General features: G+C 38.0%; 1 protein-coding gene across 1 annotated transcript in view; it reads right to left on the bottom strand.

The window, feature by feature from the left end:
* The window catches only part of GPC5 (glypican 5), a 790871-nt gene that overhangs the window by 449308 nt on the left and 323395 nt on the right, over positions 1-18168 (bottom strand). Inside the window, exon 4 of the mRNA XM_061133190.1 lies at positions 385-518. Coding sequence (XP_060989173.1) covers positions 385-518 — 134 coding nt within the window. The remainder of the gene's footprint in view (positions 1-384; positions 519-18168) is intronic.

Below are 18168 nucleotides of genomic sequence, written 5' to 3'. Positions count from 1 at the left end.
GTATATAACTCAATGTTGTTTACCACAAGGAGGGGGAGTCACTATTCAATGGGCATAGTTTCAATTAAGCAAGATGACTAAGTGTTACAGACTGCTGTACCACACTGTACACTGGCCACATTTGCAGTGTATCATGATCATATGTGTGTGAGGAAGGCCATATCGTGTTATAAAAAATATCCCTCATCTTAGGGATTTTGGTCTTCTGAGTTGAACCCGTCTTCCTAGTTAACAGAATAGGAGGAAGCACGGAATTTTAAAGGTAATTAATGTTGATCTTTTGTTTCTTCATTAGTGTATTTTGTTCTACTTAATTGAAAACATTCCATTCTGTTGTAAAATTAATGGCTTACTTTCTTTCTGGTTGTAAAACAAATGTCTTACTTTCTTCTGTTGGCAAGTGTCTCTTCACTGTTTCTTATAGAGATCTTCATTCCATGCTTCTCTTTGCTTCCATCAAAAGAACAACGGGGGCTTTGTGTGGGTGTTCTGACTGGACGGCCACAAATCTTATTTACCTTTTAAATAGAAAATATTAAAGACAGTTAGAAACCATGCTCCAGCCTTTCTGAGAATGCAATTTTTGCCAGAGTTTAAAGCAATGACATATTCTTACTTACACCACGGTATTAACCTTTAAGACATACAAAGTTTGCTAATTTTTAAAGTAGAGGGAATCAAATTATCTATATAAAATGGCAATCATAATAAATTAATGCTATACACATTTATACAGTTTGCATGTATGCAAATGCAAAATACATGAATAAAATATATATATGAAAAATCAGAGAACTGCATTAATAAACTAGCCTGCTTTTATAAATAAAACTATTTAACCAAAGTAGATATTATTTATGGTTTATATTCATATCAATGACTAATCACATACCTGTACTGTTTCTTAATAAAGTAATTCACTATTGAACATGTGGTCCAGTTCTATGTGAGTTCTAAGGGAAGTTTTCTTCTTAAAATCTTTCTTAGAAAAAGCAATAAATATGCTTATATGAGATTTCATTTTGTAATAGTTGTATATCTTCTTCCTCATTCTAGTTTGAATTCAAGGGAGTTATTCATGGTTTCTTTTAAAAAAATTACTTATAGAACTGAAAATTTTATTTTTTAATATTCAGTTCAGTCGCTCACTCATGTTCGACTCTTTGCGACCCCATGAATTGCACCACACCAGGCCTCCCTGTCCATCACAAACTCCCGGAGTTTACTCAAACTCATGTCCATCGAGTCGGTGATGACATCCAGCCATCTCATCCTCTGTCGTCCCCTTCTCCTCCTGCCCCTAACCCCTCCCAGCATCAGGGTCTTTTCCAATGAGTCAACTCTTTGCATGAGGTGGCCAAAGTATTGGAGTTTCAGCTTCAGCATCAGCCCTTCCAGTGAACAGCCAGGACTTACTTATCTAATAAAGATTCATATAACTTATGAAATTATCAGTGAAAATTAAATAATTAATTGGACACACTATCATGTAAAGCATCAAAAAAAATTCACAAGATACTTTATACATTCAAAAAGGCACAGTAGTATATAGTTAAAAATACATAAAAGCATTGCCTCTGAATCAAGAGACTTTGCTTCTTGTCCTAATATTCCCTTCTTCATTGCTGAGATCTTGATAACAGTGACAGACCTTTATAGAACTTGATTCTCTTATATGTAATATGAAGAACTTAGAATAAATTATTCAAAAGTTCTCTTAAAGTGCAAATTTTAAAAACTTTTTCATGAATGAGCATTAAAGCAGTTATGTATCACCTCACTTATTTAAACCATAATTATTTTGTTTCAATATATGCAAAGATCATGCAGTAGATGTTGTAGGAGACAAAAGATTAGAAATTGAATTTTCCCTAAAAGAGCTGACAGTTTAGAATGAAAGAAAAAAAATCCACCCATACATCAAAATGCACATGTAACTTAGAACAAATCCTTGCCTTAACAGGCTCCAGCCCACCCTGCCAATGCAAAAACTTCAAAAATCCTGAAAAAAGCCCTTGCCCATGGTTGGTTTGACTCCAGTCCTCCTGCCAAAGCCATTGGGCACACATGGTCAGCATAGGGATACTCCCAGACAAGACCTTACCTTCAAGAGCAGGAGAGGCAATTATTTCACCTAAATTATAGAGACAAACAAAAAAAAAAGCCAAACAAAATGAGAAGACAGAGAAATATATTCCAAATGAAAGCACAAGATAAAACCCCAGAACAACAACAACAAAAACCCTCTAATAAAATGGAGAAGAGTAATTTACTTAATAGAATGTTTGAAGTAACATTCCTAAAAAAGATCACCAAACACAGGAGAGGGCTAGAGGAACACAATGAGAATTTCAACAAAGAAACTGAAAATGTAAAACAAATATTATATGTAATATACACAAATATATGTACATACACACACATACAGACCTCATGGTAAGCAAAAAACTGAAATGGATCAGTTCAGTTCAGTTGCTCAGTCATGTCCGACTCTGTGACTCCATGGACTGCAGCATGCCAGGCTTCCCTGTCCATCACCAAATCCTAGAGTTTACTCAAACTCATGTCCATTGAGTCGGTGATGCCATCCAACCTTCTCATCCTCTGTCGTCCCCTTCTCTTCCTGCCCTCAATCTTTCTCAGCATTAGGATCTTTTCAAATGAGTCACTTCTTCACATCAGGTGGCCAAAGTATTGGAGTTGCAGCTTCAGCATCAGTCCTTCCAATGAATATCCAGGACTAATTTTCTTTAGGATGGACTGGTTGAATCTCCTTGCAGTCCAAGGGACTCTTAAAGAGTCTTCTCCAATACCACAGTTCAAAAGCATCAATTATTCAGCGCTCAGCTTTCTTTATAGTCCAACTCTCACATCCATACATGACTACAGGAAAAACATAGCTTTGACTAGACAGACCTTTGTTTACAAAGTAATGTCTCTGCTTTTTAATATGCTGTCTAGATTGGCCATAACTTTCCTTCCAAGGAGTAAGCGTCTTTTAATTTCATGGCTGCAGTGTCACTATCTGCAGTGATTTTGGAGCCCCCCAAAATAAAGTCTCTCACTGTTTCCACTGTTTCCCCATCTATTTGCCATGAAGTGATGGGACCAGATGTCACGATCTTAGTTTTCTGAATGTTGAGTTTTAAGCCAACTTTTTCGCTCTCCTCTTTCACTTTCATCAAGAGGCTCTTTAGTTCTTCTTCCCTTTCTGCCATAAGGGTGATGTCATCTGCATATCTGAGGTTATTGATATTTCTCCCAGCAGTCTTGATTCCAGCTTGTGCTTCATCCAGCCCAACATTTCTCATGATGTACTCTGCATAGAAGTTAAATAAGCAGGGTGACAATATACAGCCTTGACATACTCCTTTTCCTATTTGGAACCAGTCTGTTGTTCCATGTCCAGTCCTAACTGTTGCTTCCTGACCTGCATACAAATTTCTCAAGAGATAGGTCAGGTGGTCTGGTATTCCCAACTCTTGAAGAATTTTCCACAGTTTGCTATGACCCACACAGTCAAAGGCTTTGCATAGTCAATAAAGAAGAAATAGATGTTTTTTCTGGAACTCTCTTGCTTTTTCGATGATCCAACATATGTTGGCAATTTGATCTCAGGTTCCTTTGCCTTTTCTAAATCCAGCTTGAACATCTGGAAGTTCACAGTTCACATATCATTAAAGCCTGGCTTGGAGAGTTTTGAGCAGTACTCTGCTAGCATGTGAGATGAGTGCAATTGTGTAGTAGTTTGAGCATTCTTTGGCATTGCCTTTCTTTGGGATTAGAATGAAAACTGACCTTTTCCAGTCCTGTGGTTACTGTTGAGTTTTCCAAATTTGCTGGCATATTGAGAATAGCACTTTCACAGCATCATCATTTAGGATTTGAAAGAGCTCAACTGGAATTCTATCACCTCCACTAGCTTTGTTGGTAGTAATGCTTTCTAAGGTCCACTTGACTTTGCACTCCAGGATGTCTGGCTCTAGGTGATTAATCATACTATCATGATTATTTGGGTTGTGAAGATCTTTTTTGTATAGCTCTTTTGTGTATTCTTGCCACCTCTTCTTTATATCTTCTGCTTCTGTTAGGTCCATATCATTTCTGTCCTTTATTCTGCCCATCTTTGTATGAAATGTTCCCTTGGTATCTCTAATTTTCTTGAAGAGATGTCTAGTCTTTCCCATTCTATTGTTTTCCTCTATTTCTTTGCACTGATCACTGAGGAAGGCTTTCTTATCTCTCCTTGCTATTTATTGGAACTTTTTGGCATTCAAATGGGTATCTTTCCTTTTCTCCTTTGCTTTTCACTAATCTTCTTTTCATAGCTATTTATAAGGCCTCCTCAGACAGTCATTTTGCTTTTTTGCATTTCTTTTTCTTGGGGATGGTCTTGATCCCTGTTTCCTGTACAATGCCATGAACCTCCGTCCATAGTTCTTTAGGCACTCTGTCTATCAGATCTAGTCCCTTGAGTCTATTTGTCACTTCCACTGTATAATCATAAGGGATTTGATTTAGATCAAACCTGAATGGTCTAGTGATTTTCACTACGTTCTTCAATTTAAGTCTGAATTTGGCAATAAGGAGTTCACAATCTGAGCCACAGTCAGCTCCCAGTATTGTTTTTGCTGACAGTATAGAGCTTCTCCATCTTTGGCTACAAAGAATATAATTAATCTGATTTTGGTATTGACCATCTGGTGATGTCCACGTGTAAAGCCTTCTCTTGTGTTGTTGGAAGAGGGTGTTTGCGATGACCTGTGCATTCTCTTGGCAAAACTCTATTAGCCTTTGCCCTTCTTCATTCTGTACTCCAAGGCCAAATTTGCCTGTTACTCCAGGTGTTTCTTGACTTCCTACTTTTGCGTTCCAGTTCCCCATATTGAAAAGTACATCTTTTTTAGATGCTAGTTCTAGAATGTCTTGTAGGTCTTCATAGAACTGTTCTACTTCAGCTTCTTCAGCATTACTGGTCAGGGTATAGACTTGGATTATTGTGATATTGAAGATAAACACACAAAATAGAGAAAGGAACCCAAATATATCCCTAAAGAAAATCATCAAACCACAGGAAAAGAGACTAAAAGAAGAAAATTAAAAGGAAGAACTACAAATACCTCCATAAAATAATGAACAAAATGCTACAGTGCTGTAATCAAAGGACACAGGTGCTTAAATGAGTAAAAATAACAAGATCCATCCATATACTGCTTAAAAGATATTTACTTCAATGCTAAAGACACAGGCAGAAGTGAGAGGTGGAAAAGGTATTCCATGCAAATGCAAACAAAAAGAGCAATACTCACATCAGACAATATAGACTTGACAAAATAAAATATCACATAATGCTAAAAGTGTCAATCCAAAAAGAACTATTAAACAAATATTAACCTAACATATGTATGCCTAAGTACATAAGGAAAATATTAAAAAACATAAAGGGAGAATTGACAGTAATACAACAATTGAAGGGGACTTCTAATATGCTCCCCACAGCAATGGACATACCACCTGGACAGAAAATCAGTAGGCAATAATTGGCCTTAAGTGACACATTAGACTAACCATTTAGTAGATTTAATAGATATCCATAGAACATTCCATCCCCAAACAGCAGAATACATATTCTTTTCAAGGTCACATGGAATACTCCCCAGAATATATCACATGCTAGGCCAAAATATAAGTCTCAGTAAATTAAAGAAAACTGAAACCATATCAAGCATCTTCTCTGACCACAAAGATATAAAACGAGAAAACAATTACAGGGGAAAAAAAAAAAAAACCTTGAAAAAACACAAACACATGGAGACTGAATAATATGCTACTAACAACAAAAAAATAAAAAGGTCAATAGAAAAATCTAAAAATTTCTTGAGACTAATCAGAACAAAGACTCAATTTTTCAAAATCTATAGGATGTGGCAAAAGCAGTCCTGAGAGGGATTAGGACTATAGTGAGACAGGATAGTGTAACAGGCCTATCTCAGGAAATAAGGGAAATCTCAAGCAATCTAACATGACACTCAAAAGAACTAGAAAAAGAAGAAAAAAACAAAGTTTAAAGTTAATCAATGAATATAGTAAAGTTGCAGGATATAAAATTAACACACAGAAATCCCTTGCATTCCTATATACTAACAATGAAAAAACAGGAAGAGAAATTAAGGAAACAATACCATTCACCATTGCAACAAAAAGAATAAAATACTTAGGAGTATATCTACCTAAAGAAACAAAAGACCTATACATAGAAAACTATAAAACACTGATGAAAGAAATCAAAGAGGACACAAACAGATGGAGAAACATACCGTGTTCATGGATTGGAAGAATCAATATTGTCAAAATGGCTATTCTACCCAAAGCAGTCTATAGATTCAATGCAATCCCTATCAAGCTACCAACGGTATTTTTCACAGAACTAGACCAAAGAATTTCACAATTTGTATGGAAATACAAAAAACCTTGAATAGCCAAAGTAATCTTGAGAAAGAAGAATGGAACTGGAGGAATCAACCTGCCTGACTTCAGACTCTACTACAAAGCCACAGTCATCAAGACAGTATGGTACTGGCACAAAGACAGAAATGAAGAAACAGACAAAGGATTAATCTCAAAAATATACAAGCAACTCCTGCAGCTCAATTCCAGAAAAATAAATGACCCAATCAAAAAATGGGCCAAAGAACTAAACAGACATTTCTCCAAAGAAGACATACAGATGGCTAACAAACACATGAAAAGATGCTCAACATCACTCATTATTAGAGAAATGCAAATCAAAACCACAATGAGGTACCATTACACGCCAGTCAGGATGGCTGCTGTCCAAAAGTCTACAAGCAATAAATGCTGGAGAGGGTGTGGAGAAAAGGGAACCCTCTTACACTGTTGGTGGGAATGCAAACTAGTATAGCCGCTATGGAAAACAGTGTGGAGATTTCTTAAAAAACTGGAAATAGAACTGCCATATGACCCAGCAATCCCACTTCTGGGCATACACACTGAGGAAACCAGATCTGAAAGAGACACGCGCACCCCAATGTTCATCGCAGCACTGTTTATAATAGCCAGGACATGGAAGCAACCTAGATGCCCATCAGCAGATGAATGGATAAGGAAGCTGTGGTACATATACACCATGGAATATTACTCAGCCATTAAAAAGAATTCATTTGAACCAGTCCTAATGAGATGGATGAAACTGGAGCCCCTTATACAGAGTGAAGTAAGCCAGAAAGATAAAGAACATTACAGCATACTAACACATATATATGGAATTTAGAAAGATGGTAATGATAACCCTATATGCAAAACAGAAAAAGAGACACAGAAGTACAGAACAGACTTTTGAACTCTGTGGGAGAAGGTGAGGGTGGGATGTTTCAAAAGAACAGCATGTGTACTATCTATGGTGAAACAGATCACCAGCCCAGGTGGGATGCATGAGATAAGTGCTCGGGCCTGGTGCACTGGGAAGACCCAGAGGAATCGGGTGGAGAGGGAGGTGGGAGGGGGGATCGGGATGGGGAATACGTGTAAATCCATGGCTGATTCATATCAATGTATGACAAAACCCACTGAAATGTTGTGAAGTAATTGGCCTCCAACTAATAAAAAAAAAAAAAAGTTAATAGAAGGAAGTAAATAATAAAGATCAGAGTAGAAATAAATGAGGTAGAGAACAAAAAGAAAAGATCAATGAAACTAGGAGCTGGGTTTTTTTAAATCTATATAAAATTTCTAAACCCTTATCCAGACTCATAAAAAAAGGAGATGGTTCAAATAAATAAAACTAGAAATGAAGAAAGTACAACTGATATCATAGAAATACATACAATCATAAGAGAATGATACAATTATAAGCCAAAACCTGGACAATGTACAAGAAATGGATAAATTCCTAGATACATATAATCTTCCAAGACTGAATCAGGAAGAAACAAAAAATCTGTACAGAACCACTAGTAGTAATTAGATTAAATCAGCAATTAAAAACTTTCCACCAAAATTCAGAAGAGATAGATTCATGGGAGAGTTCTACAAAACATTTAAAGAAAAGTTAATATCTATTCTTCTCAAATTATTCTGAAAAACTGAAGAGAAAGGAACACATTCATCACAACATCATCAACATCAACATCAACATCACAACACATTCAACACAACATCATTCTACAAGACCAGCAATATCCTGACATCAAAACCAGAGACATTACAAAAAAAGAAAATTATAGGCCAATATCCCTGATAAACACAGAGGCAAAAATCCTCAGGAAATATTAACAGACTTCATTCAACACTACAATAAGATTATAGATCATGATCAAGTGGGATTTACTGAAAGGATGCAGGGTTCCCCTGGTGACTCAGATGGTAAAGAATCCGCCTACAATGCAGGAGACCTGGTTTCTATCCCTGGGTTGGGAAGATCCCCTGAAGAAGGGAATGGCTACCCACTCCAGTATTCTTGCCAGGAGAATCCCATGGACAGAGGAGCCTGGCAGGCTACAGTCCATGGGGTCACAAAAAGTCAGACATGACTGAATGACTAAGCATAGCACAGATGCAGGATGATTCAGTATCCACAAGTCAGTTAATGTGATACACCACATTAACAAAGGAAGGATAAAAATCACATGATCATCTCAATAGATACAGAAAAGTCATTTGACAAAATTCAACATCCATTCACGACAAAAACTCTCAATAATGTTAGTATAGAGGAAACATTTAGTTAGGCATAGTCAATCAGTCTCAGACGTGTCCAACTCTGCAACCCCATGCGCTGTAGCCCACCAGGTTCCTTTGGCCATGGAATTCTCCAGGTAAGAATGCTGGAGTGGGTTGCCATTCCCTTCTGCAGGGTATCTTCCTGACTCAGGGATCAAACCTGGGCCTCCCACGTTGCATGCAGATTCTTTACCATCTATAGAGGAAACACCTCAACATAGTAAAAGCCACTTATGATAAACACACAGCTAACATCATACTCACCAGTGAAATTCTGAAAGCTTTTTGGAAGTCCTAGTGACAGCAATCAGACAACAAAAAAATAATTAAATAAAAAGTCATCAAATTGGAAGAGAAGTAAAACTCTCACTATTTGCAGATGAAATGATATTATACATAGCAAACTCTAAAGACTCTACATAAAAGCTATCAAAATAAATGAATTCAGTAATGTCACATGATACAAAATAAATATACAGAAATTTGTTGCATTTCTATACATTTATACTGAACTATCAGAAACAGAAATCAAAAAAACAATCCCACTTAACAATGACATCAAAAAGAATAAAACACCTAGGAATAGATTTAACCAAAATGATGAACGACTTGCATTCTGAAAACTATAAGACATTGATGAAAGAAACTGAAGACAACACAAATAAATGAAAACTATTCTGTGTTCATGAATTAGAAGCATTAAAATAATTAAATATTCAAATATTTACAATAGCCAAGACATGAAAGCAACCTAAATAAGTATCCATCAACAGATGAAAGGATAAAGATGATACAGTATATAGAGGTGACCCTTCAAAAATATGGGTGTTTGGGGCACCAAACCATACAGTCAAAAATCCACATGTAACTTTAAAGTCCACTCTGTATATCCACATTCATGGATTCAACCAATTGTGGATATTGTGGTGCTGAAGTACATATTTATAAAATAAACAAAAAAAACACTCACATATATGATAAAATCCACATATACATTCAAACGTATGTTGTCCAAGAACTAGGTGTACAACAACTGTATATACAATGGACTATTACCTAGCCATTTTAAAAAAGAATGAAATCTAGTCATTTGCAACAACATGAATGGATCTGGACGGTATTATACTAAGTGAAATAAGTCAGAAAGAGATAAATACTATGTTTTCACTTCTACTGACATATAAAAAGCAAAACAAACAAATATAACAAAATAGGAACAGACTGAGATATAGAGAACAAACTGGTGGTTGCCACAGGGGAGGCAGTTGGGGGTGATGGGCAGATTAGATGAAGGGGATTCTGAGGCACAAACTAGCTGTTACTACACGACTGCGACTGCATGTTAAGTCAAAGGCTGTGATGTAGAGCACAGGAAATATAGTCAATAATATTAACTTCACATGGTGTGGAGTCTATAAAAATATTGAAACCACTATACTGTACCCCTGAAACTAATATGACATTGTAAGTCAATTATACTTCAATAAAAAAGAAAATGAAATAAAACTGTAACATGTAGAAAATGAACAGAATAACTCTGGGGTGTTTAGGGAAGAGAGTCAGTAGGTCATGTCTAAATAACAGATTAAAAGATAAAACTAGAAGTTGGCCAGGTGGACAAAGTGGGAAAGCTCAAGAGAGTAGAAAAGCAAAGAGCTGTATAACAACATGTTTCAGAGAACAAAGGTGACACCTAAAAGATGAGCTAAGACACAAAAATGAAAGGTAAGACCTTAGAAATGAGGGAAGACATAAAAATGCCATATATGTGGTGACGGATGTTAATCAGACTTATTGTGGTAATCATTTCATAATATATACTAATATCAAGTCATATGTTGTATACCTGAAAATAATATAAAGCTATAGATCAATTATATCTCAGTTCTTCAAGATGCCATAATATGTCTTGGATATCAAGCTAAAAATCTTACTTTAGCAAATGGAAATCAGGCAAAAGTTTCAAGGTAGGGAAAGGTAGCTTAATGATCTACACAAGAAAAATCTTTATAACAGCAGTTTGCAGGTAAGGAGACCAAGGTTCTCCCATAGAACATGAGAGAAAGGCTGGGACCCAAAGTCAGCAGGAGAAGTGCTGAAAAGAAGCAACCGATATAAGAAGTAGACAGGAGGGACAGATTGTAGCTTAGAGATATATAATAATTAGATATAGAATGTTTCTGAACAAAGAAAAATGGTGGAAGACACAAGGAAAATCTTGATAGAGATAAGTGCAAGGAAACATCAGGCTGACATAAAAAATGGATAAAAATTTGGTTTGCCTGCAAAGAAGAAAATATGAAGGATTGTAGTAAAAGGAAATTAAGTTTGAAGGGTAGGTTGGAGTCAGATCTCGGAGGTTTAAAATGACAAGCTAAGTTTCATTTATTAAACAAAACTTCTGATAGCTATTGAATGGAAAAGTAAAATGCTAGAGCTGATACTTAGCAATGAATCTGACAGTTGGACTAGACAGAGAGACCTATTAAAGGTGAGTGACCTGTTAATAGATTCTAAAGTTTGAAGGATCCTAAAGTTTCATCCTAAAGGAAATCAGTCCTGAATATTCATTTGAAGGACTGATGCTGAAGTTGAAACTCCAATACTCTGACCACCTGATGTGAAGAACTGACTCATTGGAAAAGACCCTGATGCTGGGAAAGATCAAAGGCAGGAGGAGAAGGGGATGACAGAGGATGAGATGGTTGGATAGCATCACTGACTCGATGGACATGAGTTTGAGTAAGCTCCGGGAATTGGTGATGGACAGGGAAGCCTGGCATGCTGCAATCCATGGGGTTGCAAAGAGTCGAACATGACTGAGCAACTGAACTGAACTGAAAGTTCGAAGGAAAGATAATTTTATTCTGAACTACAGTAGTGAGAGTATCCATAACAAGAAGGATTCATGAATCATAGAAAGACAGAAGAGAAGAAAAATCAACAGGGTTAAATCCAGAACACTGACAACACCAAATGATAGCAGGGATGTGGAGCAAAGGAAACTCTCATTCTTTGCTGTTGGGGAAGCAGAAGGGTACAGCCCAGTTTGGAAAATAGTTTGGCAGCTTCTTAACAACAACAACAACAAAAACACTTTTATGATACGATCCAGCAATCACACTCCTTGGTATTTACATTAAAAACTTATATCCACACAAAAACCTGCACACAGATGTTTATAGCAGCTTTACTGAGATTGCCAAAATTTGGAAGCAACCAAGTTGCCCTTCTGTAGGCAAATGGATAAACTGTGGTCCATCCAGACAACAGAACATTATCTATCCAGTGCGAAAAAGAAATGAGCTACCAAACTGTGAAGACATAGAGAAAAGTTAAATGCCCATCACTGAGTGAAAGAAGTTATATTGAAAATGCTATATACTGTATGATTCCAATTACATGGCATTCTGGAAAAGGCAAAACTATGGAGTCAGTAAAAAGATCAGTGGTTGCAGAAGTGGGGATCAGCAGGGGGCAGGGGGGCAGGGGGCAGGTGGTGAACAGAGAAACACAGAGGATTTATAAGGCAGTGAAAATTACTCCATATGATACTGTAATGGAGATACATGTCACTATGTATGTGTGCTTAGTAGTTCAGTTGTGTCTAACTCTTTGAGACCCCACGGACTGTAGCCCATCAGGCTCCTCTGTCCATGGGGATTCTCCAGGCAAGAATACTGGAGTGGGTTGCCATGCCCTCCTCCAGAGGATCTTCCCAACCCAGGAATTGAACTCAGGTCTCCTACATTGCAGGCAAATTCTTTACCATCTGAGCCACCAGGGAAGGCCACACGTCACTGTGAATTTGTGCAAACCCATAAAATAAATGTAGAACACCAAGAGTGAACTCAAAACTATAGATTTGGGGAGACAGTGATATGTCGATGTAGGTTCATCAGTTGTAGCAAATTTATCACTCTGGTAGAGGATGCTAACAACAGAAAAGCTTCTGCATGTGTGGGGGCAGGGGCCACATGGGATATCTTTTTACCTTGTATTCAGTTTTGATGTAAGCCTAAAATTGTTCTAAAAATAGAAAAAAAATTGGTACAGATGAACCTAATTACAGGGCAGGAATAGAGACACAGATGTAAAAGAATGGATGGGTGGACACAGCAGGGGGCTGGGAAGGAGGGAATAAATTGGGAGACTAGGATTGACATATACACACTATCATGTACAACATAAATAGCTAGTGGGAAGCTGCTATATAGCACAAGGATATCAGCTAAGTGCTATGTGGTCACCTAGAGGGGTAGGATGTGGCGGGGGTGAGGGAGAGCCAAGAGGAAGGGGATATATGTGTACAAATAATGATTCACTTCATTGTAGAGCAGAAACTAACAAAATATTGTAAAGCAACTATACCCAATTAAAGAAATAAGGTTTATTTTGAAAAAATTCAACAGGACTTAACAAACTGAAAGCGAGAAGGTAAGGATATGTAAGGTCAAGGTATAAAAAAGCTCAGAGTGAATTTTCCATCACTGAAGCTGAAAAACAGTGATAGTGGAGTGTAGATATTATTAACAAGGTGCAAAATTACTCATTTTTAAAGGCAGAAGGTATCTTCACTGTCAACAATGCCTAGTAACGAGAACCAAGAGAAGACAGTATAAGCTGATGGTGGAAATGTCGAGTAACATAATTTGGTGGCACTAAAGAGATTTTGACATAAAAGAAAAGAGTAAAAGGGAAACAGATTGCAATCATGATCCCTTATGATAAGTCATAGAGCTCTAGGCAAATTATGAAACTTCTACAAATCACAGTTTCCTCATTCTTGAAACTTAAGAAAATTAAACCACTTTGCAGTTATCAGTTAAGGAAAATCTTACCTTGCCCTGTCCCTTCCCTTTCATGTTGGACCTAAGGCCATAACTGCTATTGAACATAATTCCTAGGAAGGCAGATGGAGACATGAAACTATCAGCCTCAGAAGGTTTTTATTCCCATTACCATCTTTGCAATTTTTTACAAGTGTAAAAGAAAATATACAAGTCATAGACCTGTAAGTCAGTTTTAATTGCATCCAAAGTCTTCCCCAATGGCTCAACAGGTAAAGAATCTGCCTGCAAATGCAGACACAAGAGATGTGGGTTCAATCCCTGGGTTGGGAAGACCCCCTGGAGAAGGAAATAGCAACCCATTCCAGTATTCTTGCCTGGAAAAATCCCATTAACAGAGGAGCCCAGTGGCTACAGTCAATGGGGGTTGCAAAGAGTTGGACACGACTGAGCAACTAACACAACACTTCAAAGGCAGAAGCATATAAAGCAGATTCCAATACATATAAATAAATTTCAGAGCCATTATATGTGCTGACTTGCTATCAGGGAGTTCCACTCCACACTTTACTGCAAGGGAATGGAAAACCATCTGTTACTAGCACATTAGCCTGTCACCTTAGCTCCCCTGAGTAAGCTGACTGGGGTATACCATTTTAATACTAGCACCTTCTTGCTTTTGAGAAAAAATTGCTCACACTTACTTTGACAATTTTTCAACTTTGACTTAAACTGCAATTTCCTCATTTTTCCCACTGGTCTCTACCATTCTCCTCTGCTATCAGTCTGAACTGTCTTGGGAAAAAAAAAATGTTTCTGCTCCTAATGCTTATATACCCCTACTTTGAGTTTTATCTCTGGTTTCCCACAGATTTTCAAATTCCCATCTCACCCTGAAATAACTATTTTAGTTGTTTCCAACCCATATCACTTCTCCCACTCTGCTCAAGAATTTGCTTCAACCACTCCTTGTCACTTAGCTGACTTCTTCCATTCTCACTGTAATCATAGGATTACATACCAAAGTGTAAACTTCTCTTTACAGCCTCCCTCTGTTCACTGTCTTATTCAAATCATCAAAGCCTTTTTTTTTATTGATTTTTTAAAATATAAATTTATTTATATTAATTGGAGGCTAATTACTTTACAATATTGTAGTGGTTTTGCCATACATTGACATGGATCTGCCACGGGTGTACATGTGTTCCCCATCCTGAACCCCCCTCCCACCTCCCTCCCCATCCCATCCCTCTGGGTCATCCCAATTCACGAGCCCCAAGCACCCTGTCTCATGCATCGAAACTGGACAGGAGATCCTTTTCACATATGATAACATACATGTTTCAATGCCATTCTCCCAAATCATCCCACCCTCAACATCAAAGCTTTTAACTAATAAACTCAAAAAGTTTTGTAAGAAACAAATTGTTCATTTTCATTTGACTTCCATCAGCAGAGCCTCCATTCACTCTGCAATGATCTTTAAAAATGTATTTTAAGAATAAAATTAAAGAGCAAAAATGTTTAGCATACTTTAAATTGAAAAGCAATGAACATGGAAATACTTTGAGTATTTATTAAGCAGTTTGTTTCAGAGGGTGATTGCAAAGGTGGATTCTACATCACTGGGTAGCCAACAAGTGACCAAATATTTTTCTTCAGGCCACCTCTAGGATGGTTGGTGTTAAATGAGAACTGACTAAAAGAAATTACATAATGTGTAACTCCGCAAGCATGCTTGAAAACGACAACAACAATAATAATAATAGATAAAAATGAGAAACAGGGTGGATTTGGGTCAAATGCGTTGTGCTCCATTAAATTAAAAGCTACTTTTAAACTATTTGAAGGAAATGTACTATTGGCAATTTTTTCCAGTTTTAACAACAAATGTGAGTTTATTAATTTTTCCTTGCCCAGTTCCCTATGATTTTCGGAAATAGTTTGCCAAAGTAGTGGCTGGTGTTAAGGGTGAAATCTGCTACCACAAATCAGGATGAAGGTAACTTTTCAAGACAGGAATGAAATCCATGATTTCTGCTTTTTTAGTGGCTGCTGCAGGGCGCAGGAGGGCTGAGAGGAGCTACTCCATGTTCAAGGTCAGGAGAGGCAGCCATGAGAAGATACCCCTCGTCCAAAGTAAGGAACAGCGGCTGCACTTTGCTGGAGGAGCTGTGAAGAGATACCCCACGTCCGAGGTAAGAGAAACCCAACTAAGACGGTAGGTGTTGCGAGAGGGCATCAGAGGGCAGACACACTAAAACCATAATCACAGAAAACTAGCCAATCTGATCACAGGACCACAGTCGTCTCTAACTCAATGAAACTAAGCCATGCCGTGTGGGGCCACCAAGACGGACGGGTCATGGTGGGGAGGTCTGACAGAATGTGGTCCACTGGAGAAGGGAATGGCAAACCACTTCAGTATTCTTGCCTTGAGAACCCCATGAACAGTATGAGAAGGCAAAATGAAAGGATACAGAAAGAGGAACTCCCCAGGTCGGTAGGTACCCAATATGCTACTGGAGATCAGAGGAGAAATAACTCCAGAAAGAATGAAGGGATGGAGCCAAAGCAAAAACAACACCCAGTTGTGGATGGGACTGGTGATAGAAGCAAGGTCCAATTGCTGTAAAGAGCAATATTGCATAGGAACCTGGAATGTAAGGTCCATGAACCAAGGCAAATTGGAAGTGGTCAAACAGGAGATGGCAAGAGTGAATGTCGACATTCTAGGAATCAGCGAACTAAAATGGACTGGAATGGGTGAATTTAACTCAGATGACCGTTATATCTACTATTGTGGGCAGGAATCCCTTAGAAGAAATGGAGTAGCCATCATGGTCAACAAGAGAGTCTGAAATGCAGTACTTGGATGCAATCTCAAAAAAGACAGAATGATCTCTGTTCGTTTCAAAGGCAAACCATTCAATATAACAGTAATCCAAGCCTATGCCCCCCCAACCAGTAATGCTGAAGAAGCTGAAGTTGACTGGTTCTATGAAGACCTACAGGACCTTTTAGAACTAACACCCAAAAAAAGATGTCCTTTTCATTATAGGGGACTGGAATGCAAAAGTAGGAAGTCAAGAAACACCTGGAGTAACAGGCAAATTTGGCCTTGGAGTATGGAATGAAGCAGGGCAAAGGCTAATAGAGTTTTGCCAAGAGAACGCCCTGGTCAAAGCAAACACCCTTTTTCAACAACACAAGAGAAGACTCTACACATGGACATCACCAGATGGTCAACACCGAAATCAGATTGATTATATTCTTTGCAGCCAAAGATGGAGAAGCTCTATAGAGTCAGCAAAAACAAGACCAGGAGCTGACTGTGGCTCAGATCATGAACTCCTTATTGCCAAATTCAGATTTAAATTGAAGAAAGTAGGGAAAACCACTAGACCATTCAGGTATGACCTAAATCAAATCCCTTATGACTATACAGTGGAAGTGAGAAATAGATTTAAGGGGCTAGACCTGATAGACAGAAGGCCTGATGAACTATGGACGGAGGTTCGTGACATTGTACAGGAGACAGGGATCAAGACCATCCTCATGGAAAAGAAATGTAAAAAGGCAAAATGGTTGTGTGAGGAGGCCTTACAAACAGCTGTGAAAAGAAGAGAAGCAAAAAGCAAAGGAGAAAAGGAAAGATATTTCCATTTGAATGCAGAGTTCCAAAGAATAGCCAGGAGAGATAAGAAAGCCTTCCTCAGCGATCAGTGCAAAGAAATAGAGGAAAACAACAAAATGGGAAAGACTGGCGATCTCTTCAAGAAAATTAGAGATATCAAGGGAATATTTCAGGCAAAGACGGGTTCGATAAAGGATAGAAATGGTATGGACCTAACAGAAGCAGAAGATATTAAGAAGAGGTGGCAAGAATACACAGAAGAACTGTACAAAAAAGATCTTCACGATCCAGATAATCACAATGGTGTGATCACTGACCTAGAGCCAGACATCCTGGAATGTGAAGTCAAGTGGGCCTTAGAAAGCATCACTACGAACAAAGATAGTGGAGGAGATGGAATTCCAGTTGAGCTATTTCAAATCCTGAAAGATGATGCTGTGAAAGTGCTGCACTCAATATGCCTGAAAATTTGGAAAACTCAGCAGTGGCCACAGGACTGGAAAAGGTCAGTTTTCATTCCAATCCCTAAAAAGGGCAATGCCAAAGAATGCTCAAACTAACGCACAATTGCACTCATCTCACACGCTAGTAAAGTAATGCTCAAAATTCTCCTAGCCGGGCTTCAGCAATACGTGAACTGAGAACTTCCAGATGTTCAAGCTGGTTTTAGAAAAGGCAGAGGAACCAGAGATCAAATTGTCAATACCCACTGGATCATTGAAATAGCAAGAGAGTTTCAGAAAAACATCTCTTTCTGCTTTATTGACTATGCCAAAGCCTTCGACTGTGTGGATCACAATAAACTGTGGAAAATTCTGAAAGAGATGGGAATACCAGACCACCTGACCTGCCTCTTGTGAAACCTGTATGCAGGAAGCAACAGCTAGAACTGGACATGGAGCAACAGACTGGTTCCAAATAGGAAAAGGAGTACATCACCCTGCTTATTTAACTTATATGCAGAGTACATCATGAGAAACGCTGGACTGGAAGAAGCACAAG

This window comes from Dama dama, chromosome 30 (genome assembly GCF_033118175.1).
Source record: "Dama dama isolate Ldn47 chromosome 30, ASM3311817v1, whole genome shotgun sequence".
Classification (NCBI taxonomy): Eukaryota; Metazoa; Chordata; class Mammalia; order Artiodactyla; family Cervidae; genus Dama; species Dama dama.
This window is presented reverse-complemented; position numbering and strand designations above follow the sequence as displayed.